At 37.5% G+C, this 19,754-nt stretch overlaps 1 protein-coding gene across 3 annotated transcripts in view; it reads right to left on the reverse strand.

The window, feature by feature from the left end:
- The window catches only part of ZNF112 (zinc finger protein 112), a 31,572-nt gene that overhangs the window by 9,887 nt on the left and 1,931 nt on the right, over positions 1 to 19,754 (reverse strand). Inside the window, exons 2-4 of one of the 3 annotated variants that reach the window (XM_050768322.1) lie at positions 6,558 to 6,606; positions 3,720 to 3,846; positions 125 to 220 (exon numbers count right to left, since the gene is read on the reverse strand). In XM_050768322.1, the coding sequence (XP_050624279.1) occupies positions 125 to 220; positions 3,720 to 3,846; positions 6,558 to 6,572 (238 nt within the window). In that variant the 5' untranslated portion in view covers positions 6,573 to 6,606. Of the gene's footprint in view, positions 1 to 124; positions 221 to 3,719; positions 4,006 to 6,557; positions 6,607 to 19,754 lie in introns of all 3 variants that reach the window. The other 2 variants (XM_050768323.1, XM_050768324.1) reach the window with 2 other exon arrangements.

The raw sequence follows: 19,754 nt of genomic DNA on the forward strand, positions 1-19,754 counted from the left end.
GTACTTTAAACTTACTATATGTGAAATGGGGAACCACAGGAAAGTTTAAACAGAGAAGTGATGTGTTCTGACTCGTTCTAGAAGGGGCTCCATGGCTGTTGTGTTCCTGCAGCACAGTTCTTACCTGAACACCCATCTTTTGGGGTTTCCGTCTCCACCATCAAAAGCTTTTCTTCTCTCTCCAACTGGGATATTAGGTCTGGCTTGAAGGGCTGATGTGCTGTAAAGAAGGCAAGGAGAGCAAAAGCTTTTAAGTTTGATGACATTCAGTTGGTCAAAACTAGACAAAAAGGTATACACAGACAAGTGTGACTCCCCCACATCCCTTCCACCCTGTTACCTTCCACTCACTCTAAGAAACTAACTTCATGATTTTCTTTTTTTGAAATAGGCTCTTACTCTTCTGCCCATGCCAGCATGCAGTGGCATGATCATGGCTTACAACAACTGCAGCCTCAACCTCCTGAGCTCAAGCAATTCTCCCACCTAAGCCTCCAGAGTAGCTGGGACCATGGGTGTGCATCATTATGCCCAGCTAAATTTTTTGTAGAGACAGGGTCTCCCTATGTTGCCCAGGCTGGTCTTGAACTCCTGGGTTCAAGCAATCCTCTTGTCTCGGCCTCCCAAAGTGCTGAGATTACAGGTGTGAGCCAACTGTGCCCAGCCATTACTTTGGTTAAACCTTCCTTCTTGTGTTTCTTCTTATAAAAATAAGTATATATATATGTCTGTACCCACACACTGTCTATTTACTTATTTTACCTTCTTTCTTAAATGAATTGTAGTATACTATTAATATTCTTTTGGACTTGGCTATTTTTAGGGAAAATTCCTAGAAATGGGTTGCTGGGGAAGGGGAAATACCTAGCTTTGTTAGATACTGTCATCTTGCCCTCCCTAAGGGTTGTATCAATTTGCATTCTTCCTTTCAATGCATGAGAGTTCCTCATTCCCCACAGCTTTGCCAAAAAATGTATATTGTTACGTTTTTTAATTTTTGCCCATTTCATGGGTGAGAAATGGCATTTCAGTATAACTGTAATGAACATTTCTTTTGCAATAAACTGAACATCTATTCATATGCATACATATTTATATGTGTGTATATTTGTATGTATATATACACATACACACACACACACACATCCTAGCTCCATGTTCTGAGACAAAGAAACATAGATACTACAATGACCATACCTAGCATCCAGACTTTGGCATTAAATACCATTCCCCAGTAAAAAAACAAAAACAAAATATGGATAATTGCAGAGCCAAGGCAAAGTACAGATGAGCACAAAATATCGTGCTCTACCAATAAAGTAAGAAAGTGTTCAAAAAAAAAAATTGTGGACATGTTACAAGGTCACAGGAGCCAGCTTAAAGAGGCCAAACTTGGGACAATTTTAACATCTGAAAAATTACAGTAATAAACTATAAACCTTTAAAAAATTTCACAAATCCCTACAAATAACAAATGAATTGATGCTTGAGAAGTGGGGGACTCTTGTTGACTGCAAGTTTATGCAGGTCCTGGCTGCTAAATGTGGAGGTGAAGTTAGAAAAATCGTCATTTTGTAACCGTCATGATAAGGACCAGATAAGGCAAGATCATCACCGGGTGCTAAATCTACAGGAAAATACTTGTGTTACCCTATGATTACAAATGGGAAAAAAAAAAAAAAAAAAAAAAAAAAAAGCAGTAATTATATAGTGGGGAAACTGCATAACATCGTGACTGAGTAAGGAAAGTTAACACCACCTTTGAGGGACAAATGACTTCATGTGCCTCCAGATGTGATTCCCTCAAAAGTGCACACTCTACCTACGTAGAGTTCCTGCTGCATGGATCATGTGAATATAATTTTGTGGAATCATTAGGAATGTTCTATTAAAAATAAGGGAAGAGGTGATAATGTTCTTCAAAAATGTTACTGTCATGAAAGACGAAGAAATGCTGTGGAAATGTTCTAAATTAAAGAAGGCTAAAGACACAGAACAACTATACTAGACTGTAGACTAGATCCTGTTCTGGAGTGAGAAAAACAAGCTTTAAAGAATAAAATTAGGCCGGGCGCGGTGGCTCATGCCTGTAATCCCAGCACTTTGGGAGGCCGAGGCAGGCAGATCACCTGAGGCCAGGAGTTTGAGACCAGCGTGGCCAACATGGTGAAACCTCATCTCTACTAAAAATATAAAAATTAGCTGGGCGTGGTAGTAGATGCCTGTAATCTCAGCTATAGGTGGCTGAGACACAAAAATCACTTGAACCTGGGAGGCAGAGGTTTCAGTGAGCTGAGATTGCACTACTGCACTCCACCCTGGGCAACAGAGTGAGACTCTGTCTCAATAGAAAAAAAAATTGATATATATATATATATAAAATATATATATATAATTGGCTTTATGGATAACATTACAGCATAAATGATAAATAAGATAAAAGCATTATATCTATCCTGAGAATAGGTAAGAGAATATTCCTCTTTTTCTAAAACAGACTGTGCAGTAAAGGAAAGAATTAATCTTGTCCAAAGAGAGATTTGGATTTAGCCTTTGGCTTCTGGAAGGTAATCTCTAAGTCCCTGGAATATTCTGCCCAATTAGAGTGTCTTTTGTTTACCCAGAAGCCTTGGGCCACACACCAGATAATTAAACAACTGATATACAGTGGGGGCTTTGAGCCACGTGGTATTAGCTTAATCTCTGGAGAAACTGGAATCTAAGAGCGGCCACCCAGGTGGCCAATCATATCTAGGGAACTAAGCTCCAACAAAAACTCTGGACACTAAGGCTCGAATGAGCCTCTCTGGCTGCCAATGCTCCTTGTGTATCGTCACACATCACTGCTGGGAAGAGTCAGTGCTGTCCACAACTCCACTGAAGATGACAAGTGGAAGCCGACACCTGGAACACTCATGGACTCTGCTCCCTGGGCCTCTTCCCTAAGCTGACTTTAATCTGATTCCTTTCCCTGTAATGAATCATTAACCATGAGGACAACTGCTTTCAGTGAGTTCTGTGAGTCCTTCTAGCGAATTATTGAGCCTGAGTGTGGGGCTCAATACTCTTGGGTCTTGGGGACTCCTAATCTTGCAACTGGTATCAGAGGTAAGAGGGAACTTGGGGACTCCTGAACTCTGCATATACACTGAAGTATTTAGAGAAAAACAGTCATGGTATATTCACTACCCTCAAGTTCAGAAAAAGATAACGACTATATATATTTTTTCATATACATACATAAGTATGTATGGAGAGAGAAAGAACATGAACATAAATGATAGAGCAAATAGGGTAAAATGTTATTAGAGGTGAATCTAGGTAGAATCTCGGTGAATCTATATGGGTATTCTTGTCCTTTTGTAAGTTTTCAGTGAGTTTAAAGTTATTTACAAATACATTATTTTTTTTAAAAAACCCCTCTAAAAAGTCAAGTTCATCAACAGTTACTGGTGCCCTGAAAAAAAAACTTACTTATCTGAAACAACTTACTAAACTGTTAGATGGCAAATCAATGAAGCAGGACCATATTTACTATTCCAAGGATAGACTGGAGAGAGCTGTCAGAAACATCTTGTCTGTGCTGCACAGGGATTATTAGGACTCTCAGGCACCCAATCTCAGAGAATAATTTCAGGGGCTTCAGAGTTTCTAACAATTGAGCACACAAAGACACCCCAGGAGACTGCCGTTGAGTTACCAAGAGCACCCATCCTCACCTACTAAGAGCAGGTTCCTGAAGTTCTCCAGCATCACATCTCGGTACAGTTTCCTCTGGACAGAGTCCAGCAGCCCCAGCTCCTCCTCGGTGAAGACCACAGCAACATCCTTGAATGTCACCATCTCCTACCATACCAAACACACGCACACTAAGTTTACAGAAGAAGGGCAGTGCTGAGAAGGTGTAAAGGATGGGAAGCTGTTCTGGAGTCTGGGCAACTTGAATCAAATTTGCAGTTCTCTTCTGTTTGCCTTCTTTAATGCTAATACCATTCACCAAAAGGGCTGCAAGAAAAGAAATCCTTACACTTTAAAATTACTTCCTTTGGTTAGCACTTATAAGTAAGCCTCTGGAACTCTGTTGCACCCTAGGTTACCAATATTTTAAATTGTATTAATAATGTCATTTGCTCCACAAAAGCTTTAGTTCTAACAGTGACTGATGCTACCTGTTTCTCCTCATTTACACACACACATCACTTATTTAATTTGCCAGATTTACAGGGTATCAGTCATCCTTACTGCTCAAATATATAGCTCATCCTCTGTGCTCATCTGGAGACTGTTGCAGTGATAGGCACAGCTCTGGAGCCTGACTGCCTGTGTCTGGATCTGGGCGCTCTGCCCAATGCTAGCTCTATGATCTTGGACAAGTTTCCTTCCTTCTCATTTGTATGGTGAAACTTATCCCATAAAGTCCTAGTAATAAAATGAATGACCACATGTAAAGCATTGAAAAGCAGTGCCTGGTACACAGTAAGTACCCAACAAATGTTAGCTACATTATTAATATTTTCATCATATCTTCTATCCCATTTCTGGGCTGCAAAGTAATTCAGAAAACTAATGGTCTAGAATATAATGATTTGATCCAACTAATGCATACTTAGTTTGAGGTTACCTATACGAACAATGTTGCAAAAACAACCTTTTGCATTGATGTTAGCCTCTGGAATTCTGTTGATTATCTCCTCAAAATAAATAGCAAAAAGTAAAAATGGCAATGCTGAAGAATAATGACCTTTAAAGTTCTGAAATCATAATGGCAGGTGTTTTCCCAAGACAGATTTTTGCCTTCCATCTTAGCCTTCTTCCAAGAAAGTATAAATCCTAGTCAACAATGGATACAAAAGCTTTTAAAAAAAACCTTTCATAATCTCACGAGTAAATTTGGGAAGTAAAAACCAGTTATTAAAAAAATTCTCACAAACTTATTAGTAATAAAGTTCATTCTCTTTGCACACATTTGCTGTTCATCTCTATTTCTTGTTTTGTAATAATAATTCATTTGGGGGACAATGAGGTCTTTTCTTCCATGGACATTGTAAATATTTTTCATTCCACTTTGCTGTCTTGCAACTTTTTGCTGTAGGATAATTTTAAATTTTTAAATGAACAACTGTTCATTCCCATATTTCTTCTGGCTGCAGTTCTGAGCATAACAACTTCAGCTCTAAATGCAGAACTCTGCTTTGGTTTGATTTGCTTTGCTTTTTTGTCAGTCTTTCCACCCCAGTGATACGCCTGAAACTCTTGACCCAGAAGGCAAAGGCTTTAGAGTTGGCCAGATGCTTATCTTCCTGTATGAACATGAACCTCTTATCTTCAAGGTAACAGTGCAAATGACTCTACGGTCCCCCTCTAACAGTCATCTGGGGCCATGAATAGTGTGACAGATGCAAAGTGCCTATACATCCTATGGTATGACTAAAAACTTTAAGTGCCTGTATTACTCTAATAAAATTAATAATGAAACACACACAGACATACAAACATATATAAACACATAGCTACAGGTACTAAGAAGAATCCAGCTCTTCTTGTACAAAAACATCTATTTTTTCCCCCAACTTTAGCTTCAATATAATCTTGTTAGACAAAACCATATTTTGTGTATTCCACCTGAGACATCACTTTGGAGAAAATATTTTTAGTTTTGAGTCCCTAGAACATTATGGACAAATAATATCAAAATTCTCTCAGATTGCTTTTTGAGTCAAGATTATTTGTAGGAAAACTGATAACTGCAATGTAAAACTGCAAGAATCCTCAGGAACTTAAAAGCTTGTGAGTTGGAAATAATTTAAAGAAAAGAGCCGGGCACGGTGGCTTAAGTCTGTAATCCCAGCACTTTGGGAGGCCAAGGTGTATGGATCACAAGGTCAGGAGTTCAAGACCAGCCTGACCAAGACAGTGAAACCCCGTCTCTACTAAAAATACAAAAAATTAGCTGGGTGTAGTGGCGGGCGCCTGTAATCCCAGCTACTTGGGAGGCTGAGGCAGGGAACTGCTTGAATCCAGGAGATGGAGGTTGCAGTGAGCCAAGATCACGCTACTGCATTCCAGCCTGGACCACAGAGCGAGACTCCATCTCAACTGAAGAAAAAAAAAAAAAAAGAAAGAAAAAGAAAAAGAAAAGGGGGGGAGAGGGATAACAACAGTTTACTTCAATAATATTAGATGATAAAAATTAACTGCTATTATTTTATGCAGATAAAAAGCCTAATTCAAAATTGTTATATATTACTGCAAGACTAGTTATATTTTAAAAAATGACCACGGACAAAAACAGATTTGTAAGCAGGGTAATAAGGTGTAGGATTTTAAAATTTCTATTCTTTTTTTGTACTATTATTTATGAAATAAATAATAAAACCCATTTACAACTAAAAGGAAATTTTAGAAAAGGACAAAAGCAAAAGCAAGAGCCTGATACATAAATGATACTACATGCCTGCTGTCATTCTTTACCCTTGGCAAAGAAGGGGGAAAAAGATGTGTCCACTCACTGCAAAATGAGGTCACATGTAAAATGGCAGAAATGAAAACCAGCTCACCTGGAATTTGGTCATTTTTCTCTTTCTTGTTCTAGAGAAAGGCAGAGACCTGAGAAGGGAGAACAGGGTAATACGAAAGAAGCCACGATTAAAAGGGAAATGTATCTTTGTGCAAATTAGAAAAAGGTGTCCCCTCCCCCAGCAGATGTGGTGGCCACACACCTGTGTTAAGGAGCAGGTAGCATGGGCTGGATTCCAGCTACCACTTGGCCCTCCTGGCAGGGTGCCCTCATGCATAGGGCAACGTGCACAGCTGTACCCAATAGCCTCACATGCCTTACAGCTCCCAGCATGCTCATTCTGATCCTGGGAGAGGTGGGAAAGGAGAGGCAGTGGCATGTCACGTACCGGTTAAAAGTGGACTCTGGGGACAAAATGTCTATGTTGAAAACCCGGTGCTACTCTACACTTTCTGAGTAACCATGGTTAAATTCATGAACCTTTCTAATGTTTCAGTTCTGTCATCTGCAAAATCCAGACCATACAGTGCCAACAATACATGATTGTTATTAGGATTATCTGTGTGCACAGAGGAAACCTATTATAACTACACCAGGGATCTCTATTTCCTTGCAACTATAGAGATGCAGATAGTATTCTGTATCACAAAATTGCCCTGGCAAATGTATTTTGTAAGACATCTGGACAGCAGAGATTACTGCTCTGTCCCGGGAAAGTCACCCCTAACTTCTGGAATGTCTGTAGCTCTGGCTTCTTACTTTTATTTGTTGCCACGGTATATACTATATACATCGAAAATGAAAAATACAGCGGCTAGTAAATATTCCTCCTGAGCTCAGGGGAAGTTCAGTGGTACATCCCTCTTCCCACAGGGTACAACAAAAGACTAATGAAACCTGTGAGACTACTACATTTCTTAAACAACAATGTGATCCTCTGTCTAGCTATGACAAAATCTCATTGGTGATGAGAACACCTAGCCTGCAGGGTTGTTTGCGGGGCTGTGTGTGCTCCTCTGTGAAAAGCAGCTCAGTGCTTGACCCTGGGGAGGACTGGACATCAGGAGTTTAATTTCATGGTTCTTCCTCAAGGTTTGTTACTTTACTTACTGTTCTCGGGCAACTTTAAGGCTATCTGTGCAAGAGAAAGAACTGAAAAAAATAAAAAAGGAACTGAACATGAACTGTGAGTAAGGCAGAGCCTTCTAGCACCACCTCAAAGAGAGGTCCACTACTCCAGTAGGCACCTGCTCCCTCCTCCTCCACCTGGCCTCTGCTGTAGAATCCACGGGATGTCAGCACAACTACCAAGGACAAGTATGAACTTGGCTGCGTAATCAGCAGTAAAAGAGCTGAGGTTTCTTTCACTTATCCAGTATTTATGGATCACCTTCTAAAAGGGATATAGTGCCCAGATAGATGCCAGGGTAGAGGGTGCATGGAGTCCTTTGAGAGAGCATGGAAGGGCCCTCAAACCCATACATGATGAGGGAGGATGGATGAGGATGGAGAAAATGAGGGCTATCTTAGTGTTGGAAGCTGACTGACCTATATTTGCCGCTCAAAGAGAAAGGAGTCATCAGACTATTGAAACAGAATGAGAGTTAGTGGGTATCTAGGGCAAGAGAGGAGGCAGAAAATGTGGTGAGAAGACCAACGCATATGCTTTAGAGGAACTCCCTCAGTTAATCCCACAACCACCCAAGAAGTTGGGACAATTTGTAACTCCTTTTACAGTTGAGAATACTGAGGCATCAATATTTTAAGCGGCTTTGTCATTTTAGCTAGCAGAACAGCCAGGACTATTAGCCCAGGGTCTGTGTTCTCAATTACTAGGACAGTGGCTCTTAAGCTGCCAGCTAACCGGTATCAATGGGGAGGTTTAAAAAAGAATACCAACGCCCAGACCCAAGTCCAGGATCCATAAATGAGGATCTGTGGAAGAAGAGTTTTTATGAAATTCCCCAGATGACTACAGTGTGCAGAGAGGATTGTAAACCACAGACCAGGACATAAATAGAGGCAGTTTGCAGAATAAGCCCATGCAATTAACCACTAGGCCATTTGGCCTCTCAAGAAAATTGTCAGAGAACATTCAAGCCAGGAACAGAGAAGGGCCTGGGAGCCAGGCCTCTTGATTCCCAGATCCCCATTTCTCTCTTTTAAAAGATACTCTTGGAGCTGTCGCTAAGAGGAAGGAGCAGTAACATGCGCTGTAGATGTCTGCAGGCACGCACTCCGTGTGAAGATAGCCTTCCAGTTTAGACCTCTCTGATCACCTTTATCAAGCACGGGGTCACTAATCAGCCAAGGGACTTTGAAATTCAAAAGAAAAGGGAATTCTTGTTAAATATGAAGTCACACAGTGGCCATCCTATAGACTATTGTTGCTTCTTCATGTTTGATAGAATTAAAGCCTGATTATGTTCCTTTCTTGGTTAAAACATGTGCATAGCTGCCTTTGGGATAAAGTCTAGATTCTTAGCAAGCCATACAGGAATCTTTCATGTCTGTCTGCTCATGTTCTCTGCAAATCTTCTCTCCCCTTTGATCTCCAGCCGTGTAAATCACTTGATCTCATAAAAACGTCTCCAGGCCCTTGCATGTGCCATCCCTCCTGTACTCCTCTTTTCACTTAGAGCAGGGGTTGGAAAGCTTTCGTAAAATGGACAGATAGTGAGTATTTCAGGCTTTGTGGGTCACATACTGTCTCTGCACAATATTGTTCTTTCTTTTCACAACCCTTCAAATGTAAAAACCATTCTTAGCTGAAGGGGAGACACACAAAAACAAGCCACAGGCAATTTGCCCACCTGCATCACAGATCCTCTTAGCTTTTAACACTGAGCTTGTATGTGCTCTGCTCTATGATACCTTTAAGAAGGTTTTGCTGCAGGCTTATTAGCTCCTAAAGCCCATTTCGCCAGCCTAATGAAAGCAGAATGCTTTGGCCAAGAGCCCAGGCTACAGAATCAAGCTGCCAAGCTTTAATCCTGACTCTACCACTTACTGGCAGCATAAACTGACATACATTAATCAACCTCTCAATGCCTCTGTTCTTCATCTGTAAAATGGAGATAAAAGTTGGGTTGTTATGTGAAATAAATGAGTTCAATACATCATAATACATCATACTATTCATCATACATCATAATATTAGAAAGTCAGTGTGAGTGGTAATAAAATCTGATCAACGTTAGCCATTGTTACTACCATCCTCATTGTTATCACTATGAAATAAATCATTTGGTGGGTGGCTTCAGCATCCCACCAAAACTGATCAGAGATAAGGGACAGGGAATATTCACATCTTTTATTTCTCCTACATCTATTTTCAGAAAATTTGAATACACTCTCACTGAGTTGAAGGTCCCTACTTCCTGCTGCCTGCTGGAAAGCTGCACAACCACAGACAGGTACCAAATAATTCCTCTCTGCCAATCCCTATGTTTGGTTATAAGCAAATGGAGAATTTGACACAGTTCCCACCACACAGAAATCTGTAGCCAAGTGGGAAAGACAGATCAGAAATAAGCAGCAGAAGCATCGGCAAGCTCAAAGATAGGTCAGCAGAAACAATCAAACCTGAAGCACATGAAAACAGTGTGCATTCTGTTGGTGATAGAGTGCTCTACAAATGTCAATGAGGTCAAGATGTTAATAGCATTATTCAGGTCTTTTGAATCCTTCCTGGTTTTCAGTCTTCTTGTTCTGATTATTGATAAAAGAGTGTTGAGATTTCTACATAGAACTGTGGGTTTCTCTATTTTTTCTTTTAATTCTGTCAGTTTTTCTTCATGTAACTGTTGTTTTGGGGGTACACATTTAGGATTGTTATGTCTACTTGGGGAACTGACCCTTGGCATAGTGTCCCTCGGCATCCCTGGCCGTGGTCTGAAGTCTTTGATATTAATATAGCCACTCCATAGTATAGCTCCTTTTCTCTTTTTAACTTTCAAACTATTTATGCCCTTGTATTTAAATGGAGTTCTTTCAGACCGCATATACTTGGTTCTTGCTTTTTATCCAATCTTACAATCTCTTTTAATTGATGTATTCAGGCCATTAGCATTTCCTATAATTACTGATATAGCTGGATTTCTGTATACCATTATCTTTTTTCCTGTTTGTCTTCCCTGATTTTGTCCCTCTATTACTCCTTTTTCTGCCTTCTTTTGGGTATTTGATTTGTTTTGTTTTGTTTTGTGTTCTATTCCATTCATTTTATCTATTAGCTTTTGGCTACATGTCCTTTTTTTTTTCCAGTGGTTGCTCCAGGGTTGTAATACACATATCTAATCTTTCACAGTGTATTTAGCATTACTGTTTTACTACTTTTTGTAAAATGCAGATGCCTTACCAACAAATAGTTCCCTTTACCTCCCCACTTTGTTTCATTTGTATATACTACTCTATATAACATAAACCTCTAGTCAAGAAAGTTATAATTTCTATTTAAACAGTCCTGCATATTTTAAAGAGTAGAAAAACAGTATTTTATATTTGCCAAAAAACTTACTATTTCTGGTGCTCTTTCATCATTTCTGAAGTTCCTAGTTTCCATTTAGTATCATTTCTATTCAGCCTAAAGAACTTCCTTTAGTGCTCCTTTTAGCACAGGTGTGGCATTTTTCCCTTCATTCCTGAAGGACATTTTCCTTGGATATAGAATTTTGTACCGACAACTCCTTTAAGAATCTTAAAGATGATGTTCCAAAGTTTTCTGGCCTCCATGGCTTCCCATGAGAAATCTACATATATCTGAATCATTGTTCTACCAGATATATAATGTGTCATTTTCTCTAGCTGTATTCAAGAATTTTTGTTTATTTTTAATTTTCAGAAGTTTGATTATGATGTATCCAGAAGTGATTTTCTCTGAGTTTATCGTATTTGGTATTCAATGAGTTTCTGGAATCTGTAAATTTATGTCTCTCACCAAATCTGGGCAATTTTCAGCTAGTACTTCCAAATAAACATTTCTCTCCTCTCCTCCTGAGACTCCAAAGACAGGAGTATTCGACTTCTGATATCGTCCCACAGGTTCCAAAGGCTCTGCTCGTTTTTTTTTTTTTTCAATGTTTTTTTCTCTCTGTTGCTTAAATAGCATTTTTATACTAATCTGTCTTCAAGTTCACTGATTCTTTCTTCTGTCATCTCCAGTCTGCTACTGAGCCCATTGAATAATTTTTTTTTTACCTCAGATGTTATCTTTTTCATAAAACAAATCTTAATTTCCTAAGAATTCAAATCAGACAAAGTGTTTTCTCTAACTATAATAGATTTAAAGTAGAAATGAACAAGAAAAGGATATCTGGACAATCTCCAAATGTTTGGAAATTAAGCAGCATACTTCTAAGCAACCAATGAAATTAGTTACAAAAGATATTAGATGCAGCGAAGTGGAAATACTTTTTAGAAAATAAATTAGAGCATATTTTAAATGGAATCAAGACTGAAATGCAACATATCAAAATGTAAGAGATACAGCTAAAGCAGGTATTATAAAGAAATGTGTAGCAATGATGCATATATTAGAAAAGAGGTCTTAAAGGCAAACAGAAAAAAGAATATAATAAACCTAAGACAGAAATCAATGACATTGAAAACACAAAAACACTAGACAAATCAAGCCTAGCAAAATACGGCTGGGCCAAATCCAGCCCACTGCTTGTTTTTGTACAGGATGTAAGCTAAGAATTTTACTTTTTAACTGTTGAAAAAAATCCTAAAAAGATTATTTTGTGATGTGACAATTACATGAAACTCAAATTTCAGTGTCCATAAAGTTTTACTGTAACACAGCCATGCTCATTTGTTTATGTACAGCCTATGACTGCTTTTGCATTACAGCAGCAGGGCTATGTAGTTATAACAGAGACCATAGGTAGCACTCTCATTTCTTCATATTGTTGCTAAGCATAATTTAAACCACAGTGACTCAGCATTAGGTTAACTCAATTGGGTTAAATGCCATTAATTGAACAGCATTTCAAGTACCATATGTATTGCTGTACCACTACACTTTAATTTCTGTATTACTAGTACACACTTATCAAGCCAAACAAGGAAAAAAAAAAAAAAAAAAAAACCAGAAAAACAGATTTTGTTACACTTTGAAGGCACAATGGAGGTGAAATATTTTGCTAATGAATTAGATGACAAAGCTTATCATGCTTATTGTGCTTCCTATGCAGTGACAACATATCTATGCTAAAATAATCAGACATATGTCAACACTGTCACACTAAGCACTCATCACAATAGTCTCAATTCACAATAAATGGTCAGAAAAAGTAGAAAATTTTAAATAAAATGTCTCATCAGAGCAGAATTTTTTCACACACCAAAAAAATGAAAATGGGGTAGCAACTACAGTACATTTCGATATTCAGATATTCAGTTTCTTTTCTTTTTTCCTGTTTTAATTAACCACAATCCCAAACTATGTAAGATATTTTCTAATGAGCGAGTACAGAAAATGGTATCAAGAGTGCAACACATTTAAGGCAGATTTGAAAGTCTTTCCATTTCTAATGCAGATCTGCTCAATATGTTTCACATGTAAGTAAACCAGCGGCTTTTATTTGCATTTTAATTGCTAGCACTGGCCATTTTAAAAGACAAACTATTTTTGGATAAAACCAATTTTTCAGACACTAAAATAAATTACACTGAAGCATGCAACCTTTTGAAATCTATTTTTTCACTGTCAATTTAGCGCATCCCATTATTTCAGATCTTAAACATAATTAAATGTCAGAAAATGTCAGTGAGTTATCTTTCAGTAATGATTTGCTAATTATTCCACTTGGGTACTTTAAAAATCTTTAGATACTACAGTCTTTTGTTTTAAGATCTTCAAGTTTGGTAAGTTTAATCGATATTCAGCTTCTATTTCTGCCCCAAGCAAGGAAAGTAATTTACCAGTGATGAGTTAATTAAATCATGTTTGATTGTAGAAGGAAAAAAATGTGTCCAGATAAAATAAATTTGTTTACGATTATTAGACTCTGGGCAAGACCAACTGCTCTAAGAGTTGAGGACAATGGGAACAACATTATGGACCATTAAAATACAAGGGAAATGATTCTGATAAATTTTATTTGGCTCTTGATGATTTCACAGATGTTACTAATGTTGCTCAGATGTTGTGTATTTAAGGAATCAATGCCAAGTTTGAGGGGTTGAATAATTAGCCTCTAGGAACAGTCTATATGGAACAACCACAGGTGAAAATATTACCGAAGAAGGTGCAAATATTAATTCAGTAAACCTGAGGCAGTTTTAAATGATGTGTTAAAATTGATAGTGGTAAAAGATATGTTGGAGCAGAAAAAGGCAGAGGTTGGATTTATAAAAACATGTATTTAAAGCCTATGGTTACTCATTGTATTATTCATCAGCAGGTACTCTGCAGAGAATATTTTAATCTATCATGTGCTATTGAACCAGTAATGGCAACAGTGAACTTCATTCAAACTCAAAGATTTAACCATCATCAGTTTCATGAATTTCATGAGAAGTAGAAAAATCCTGACTTGCCCTACCACATGAGAGTTCAATGTCTGAGCAGCAATAAAGTTTTATTGTGATTTTTTTAAAATCTCAAGGCTGAGACTGAAATATTTCTGAGTAAGAACTTCCCTCAAGCGTGAATGACATTGGAAATTAGCTTTAGCTGCAGACTTGATAATGTTTCTTAATGAATTCAACCTAAAATTAGAAGGCAAAACAGTACTTATTTGTGAAGCGTATAGTGTAGGAGAATTATTTCAAAGACAAATTAATGTCTGAATCACAGGTAATGCTAAGCTACTTTACAAATTTCCAGTGCTGTCAAAAGTTGTTATCTCAATTCTCACATAAATTTGTAGCATATATATTATCTGAGCCCAAACTTCAGAATTGTAACAGTGTTTTCAGACCTTGATGCAAGTGCAAAGGACCTTTCCACATTTCAAAGTCCATTTCATTGCACACTGCATAATTCTCCCAACCTTCCACTGGAAGTGATTATTCTGAAATGTAGTGACATACTAAAAGGTAAATATCAAGAGTCTACAAGAATTCTTTAAATGTCTTCTGTATTAGTTTCTATTGCTGCTATAATAAATTACCACAAACTTGGTGACTTAAAATAATGCAATTTATTCTTTATTAGTTATGGAGATCAGAAGTCTAAAATCAGTTTCCTTGGGTTAAAGTCAAGGTGTCAGCAGGACTGGTTGCTTCTCACTGGAATCCATTTCCTTGCCTTTTCTTTTTTTTTTTTTTTTTTTTAATTATTATAATACTTTAAGTTCTAGGGTACATGTGCATAATGTGCAGGTTTGTTACATATGTATACTTGTGCCATGTTGCTGTGCTGCACCCATCAACTCGTCAGCACCCATCAACTCGTCATTTACATCAGGTATAACTCCCAATGCAATCCCTCCCCCCTCCCTCCTCCCCATGATAGGCCCCGGTGTGTGATGTCCCCCTTCCCGAGTCCAAGTGATCTCATTGTTCAGTTCCCACCTATGAGTGAGAACATGCGGTGTTTGGTTTTCTGTTCTTGTGATAGTTTGCTAAGAATGATGGTTTCCAGCTGCATCCATGTCCCTACAAAGGACACAAACTCATCCTTTTTTATGGCTGCATACTATTCCATGGTGTATATGTGCCACATTTTCTTAATCCAGTCTGTCACTGATGGACATTTGGGTTGATTCCAAGTCTTTGCTATTGTGAAGAGTGCCGCAATAAACATACGTGTGCATGTGTCTTTAGAGCAGCATGATTTATAATCCTTTGGGTATATACCCAGTAATGGGATGGCTGGGTCATATGGTACATCTAGTTCTAGATCCTTGAGGAATCGCCATACTGTTTTCCATAATGGTTGAACTAGTTTACAATCCCACCAACAGTGTAAAAGTGTTCCTATTTCTCCACATCCTCTCCAGCACCTGAGGCTGCTGGAATTCCTTGGCTTATGGCTGCAGCACTCCAATTTCTGCTTCTGTTAATCATGTCACTTTCTTCTAACTGTGATCCTTCTGCTTTTCTCTTATAAGAATCCTTGTAATTACACTGGGCCCAACCAGATAATCCAGGATAACCTACGCATCTTAAAATCCATAAGTTTAATCACACCAGTAAATCTCTCATACCATGTGAAGTAACATTCACAAGCTCTGGAAATTAGGATATGAATATATTTAGGGAGTTATTATTCAGTTTACCACATCTTTCAACTCATTAATATTCACAATTGAAATCATTTGCTTGTGGATTAGTATCAGTACTTGGTAGGACCTATTTGTTTAAAAAAGTTCTTTTCAAAGATAAAATACATAAAATCTCATTACAAATCAGCATTAACAGATGAACATTTACAGTCAATTTTGATGACAGGGAATAGCAACCTTGAACTTCAATTAAGTTGTACTCAATCATTATATCCTAAATTTTGTCAATTAAAGTTTCCTTTCATTATATAAATACCTAAATAATGGTACTGATATTTCTAGTTAACTGAAAAACGGAAATATTTACAGTCTGGGCCTAAAAAAACAGGTTTGCTGGCTCCTGGACAAAATTAATTCAACCCACAGGGGGTTCTTTGCAAAGACTAGTAAAAATTAAACTCCAGATGAAGAACAAAAAAGACACAAATTACCAAAATCGAGAATGAAAGAAGAGATATCACTACAGACTCAACAGGCATTAGAAACATAAATGAATTCACATTAATGAATTCAAAGTGATAGATGAAATGGTTTAATTCCTTCAAAGACACAAACACAAAATACTGATGAGAGAAATCAAAGAGAAAAGTGGAAAAAAATCACTCACAATTCTACATACTGCATTGATTTGTTCATGTGATGTTACAGAAAAGGCAATGGGGTTGGGGAGTAAACCAGGGGTTTCCAGGGGTTAAGAGTTGGGGAAGAGTTTGACTACAAAAAGGTACCACAAGGGCATGTTTCTGGGCAATGGAACTCTAGTGAATCTTGATTGTGGTGGTGAAGTCTACATGACAATGCAATTGCCAAAACTCAGAAATGTACACCAAAAAGAATAAATTCTCCATAAGTAGATAAGTTAAACAACAAATGTTAAAAAATTAAATAAGGCTGTTCTACAGGTAGTTGTCAAACTTTTAAGTGCACAACAATCACCAGCTCCAGTAAAAGTGAAGCAGAAAAAGCATTTGACAAAATACAACATCCACTCATGACAGAACTTTCGCAGACTAAAAATATAATGGAACTTATAAAAATGCTTTCCCCTATGATCAGAAACAAGGCAGAGATGTGTACTCTTGACATACCTATTCAACACTGTACTGAAAATCAGCCAGTGTAGTGAGGCAAGGAAAAGATTAGATTAGAAAGGAATACAGATTAGAAAGGAAGAAGTCAAACTGACCCTATTAATAATACACAACATGTGTCTCTACGGAAAATCCCAAGGAATCTACCAAAAAACAAAAATTTCTAGTGAGTATAGCAACGCCAGAGAATACAAGGTCAATGCATAAAAATCAGGTGTATTTCTATACACTAACAATGTACAACTGGAAACCAAAATTTTTATTTTTTTATTATTACTATTATTTTTGAAACGGAGTCTTGCTCTGTTGCCCAGGCTGGAGTGCAGTGGCCCAATCTCGGCTCACTGCAAGCTCCGCCTCCCGGGTTCACGCCATTCTCCTGCCTCAGCCTCCCGAGTAGCTGGGACTACAGGTGACCATCACCAGTACCAGCTAATTTTTTTGTATTTTTTAGTAGAGATGGGGTTTCACCATGTTAGCCAGGATGGTCTCGATCTCCTGACCTCGTGATCCACCTGCCTCAGCCTCCCAAAGTGCTGGGATTACAGGCATGAGCCACTGCACCCGGCCGGAAACCAAAATTTTAAAACAATATGATTTAAAATAGCTCTAGAAGAATAAATTATATATTATGTAATGTAACATATGTCTAAACAAAACGTGTAGATCTGTATTCAGAAAATCATGAAACACTAATGCAAGAAATTAAAGAACACTTAAATGAAGGGACATGTTATATTCATGAACTGGAAAACTCAATGTGATAAACACAGATCTACTGATTTAACACAATGTCAATGAAAATCCCAGCTAAATATTTGGTAGATGTAAATAAGCCAATTCTAAAATGCATATGGAAAGGCAAAGGAACCAGAATCGCTAAAAACAATTTTGGAAAAAAAGAATAAATTGGGAGGAATCAAACTATCCAGTCTTAAGATTTACTATCAAGCTACAGTAAATATGATATCTTGGTACTGGTGAAGAGATATACACATAGATCAATTTAGCAGAACACGGTACAGAAATAAACCCGAACAAGTGGTGTTGGGGTGGTTGGTCATTCATATGTAAAGAAATATACCCCAACTTAACCATCACGTATTATAAAAAAGTTAACTCAAAATGGATCACAGATTTAAGTGTGAAACCGTAAAACTTCTAGAACAAGAGAAAATCTTCATGACCTGCGGCTAGGCAGGCTTCTTAGAGATGACATCAAAAGCACAATCCAAAAAAGATAACATTGATAAATCAGATGTCATTAAAATTAGAAACTTTTGTAAAGACACTATTAAGAGAATGAAAAGACAAGCTACAGGCTGAGAAGAAATATTTGCAAATCACACATCCAACAAAGGACTTACATCCAGAATATATAAATAGCTCTCAAAAATCAACAATAGGAAAAATATAACCCAATGTAAAACTGGGCAAAGCATGCATACAGACACTACAGCAAAGAAGATATAAGGATGGCAGAGAAACAACAACAACAAAAAGAAATATCTGCTGAACACCATTAGCCATTAGGGAAAAGTAAATTAAAGTCACAATGCTTAGAATGGCTAAAATTTTTTTAAAAATAAGAAAAATACTAAGTGCTGATGAAGATGTAAATAAACTGGAACTTTACATCATTAGTGGGAATGCAAAATGGTACAGATACTACAGTTTGGCAGTTTCTTAAACATACATTTCCCATATGACTCAGTAACCCCACTCCTGGCTTCATACCCTACAGAAATAAGCACAAAAAACTGTACATGAATGTTTATATCAGCTCTCTTCATAAATGCCAAAAAGTAGGGGAAAAAGTCTATCAACCAGTGAATAGATAAACTGTGATATATGCATAAAGTGGATACTTCTGTTAAACAGAAGTAAACAGAAATGAAGTATTGATACATACAACAACTTGGATGAATGTCAAGAGCAATTTGCTAAGTAAAAGAATCAGGTCTCAAATTTTACATACAGCATCAGTTCATTTACATGACATTCTCAAAAAGACAAAAATAGAGTTTTAGTGGTGATGGTAGTTGCCAGTGGTTATAGATATGGTGAGGGGTGATTATGAGGGAAGACATGAGGGGAGTTTTTGGGGTGATGGAACTGTTCTTTTTCTGACTATGGTAGTTGTTATACAAACTATACCTGTGTTGTAATAGAATTGTACACCAAAAATAACAAAATAGCCAATTTTACTGTAGAAACATTTTTTAAAAACTTGTTTTAAAAACCTGGAAACACGACCTCAGTTATAAGGCATGGTCTATAAATGTTATCATTTCTAACAACTGGTTTCTTAGGAAATTTTTTTTAGATTATCAAAACATAACCAATCATTGTTCTTCAACTCTTCAATACTCTGAAATAGTTGGTGGATTCTATAACCTACCAATATTCAGTGAGATTAAGGAATATCTCCAGGGGTTATTCCTATTCTATTTTGATACCTAAGTCCAATTCTACACTGCAAATCCTTGATGCCAGCTGTCTGTTGAGTAGCTACTCTAACCATAAACCTTTAACAACCTTGTACGGTGTACTGGGCACACAAAGAAAAATATGACATGGTCCCAGAAATAGAAGAACTTTCAGTGTATAGATATAGATACAGAGAAATAAGAAACAAAGAGCTACAAGACTTAGGCAAGGCAAACTCTATACTGGAACACAAAATTCATCACCATCCTTCTCCAAGATACAACTCTCTTGCATCCCCTAGCTTTCCCAAGTAAGGACCATTCTGTAAGCTGCAACGAATGAAAACCTTAGAGTAGCTGCTGGCATTTCCCTTTCACGGTCTTGGATATAAGCAATTTATGATCCTCAATGTTTGACAATTATGACAATCAATCAAACAATATTATACTAAGTCGATGTTAGAGATTTGCTTTAAAATAC

The sequence above is a fragment of the Macaca thibetana genome, chromosome 19 (assembly GCF_024542745.1).
Source record: "Macaca thibetana thibetana isolate TM-01 chromosome 19, ASM2454274v1, whole genome shotgun sequence".
Lineage (NCBI taxonomy): Eukaryota > Metazoa > Chordata > Mammalia > Primates > Cercopithecidae > Macaca > Macaca thibetana.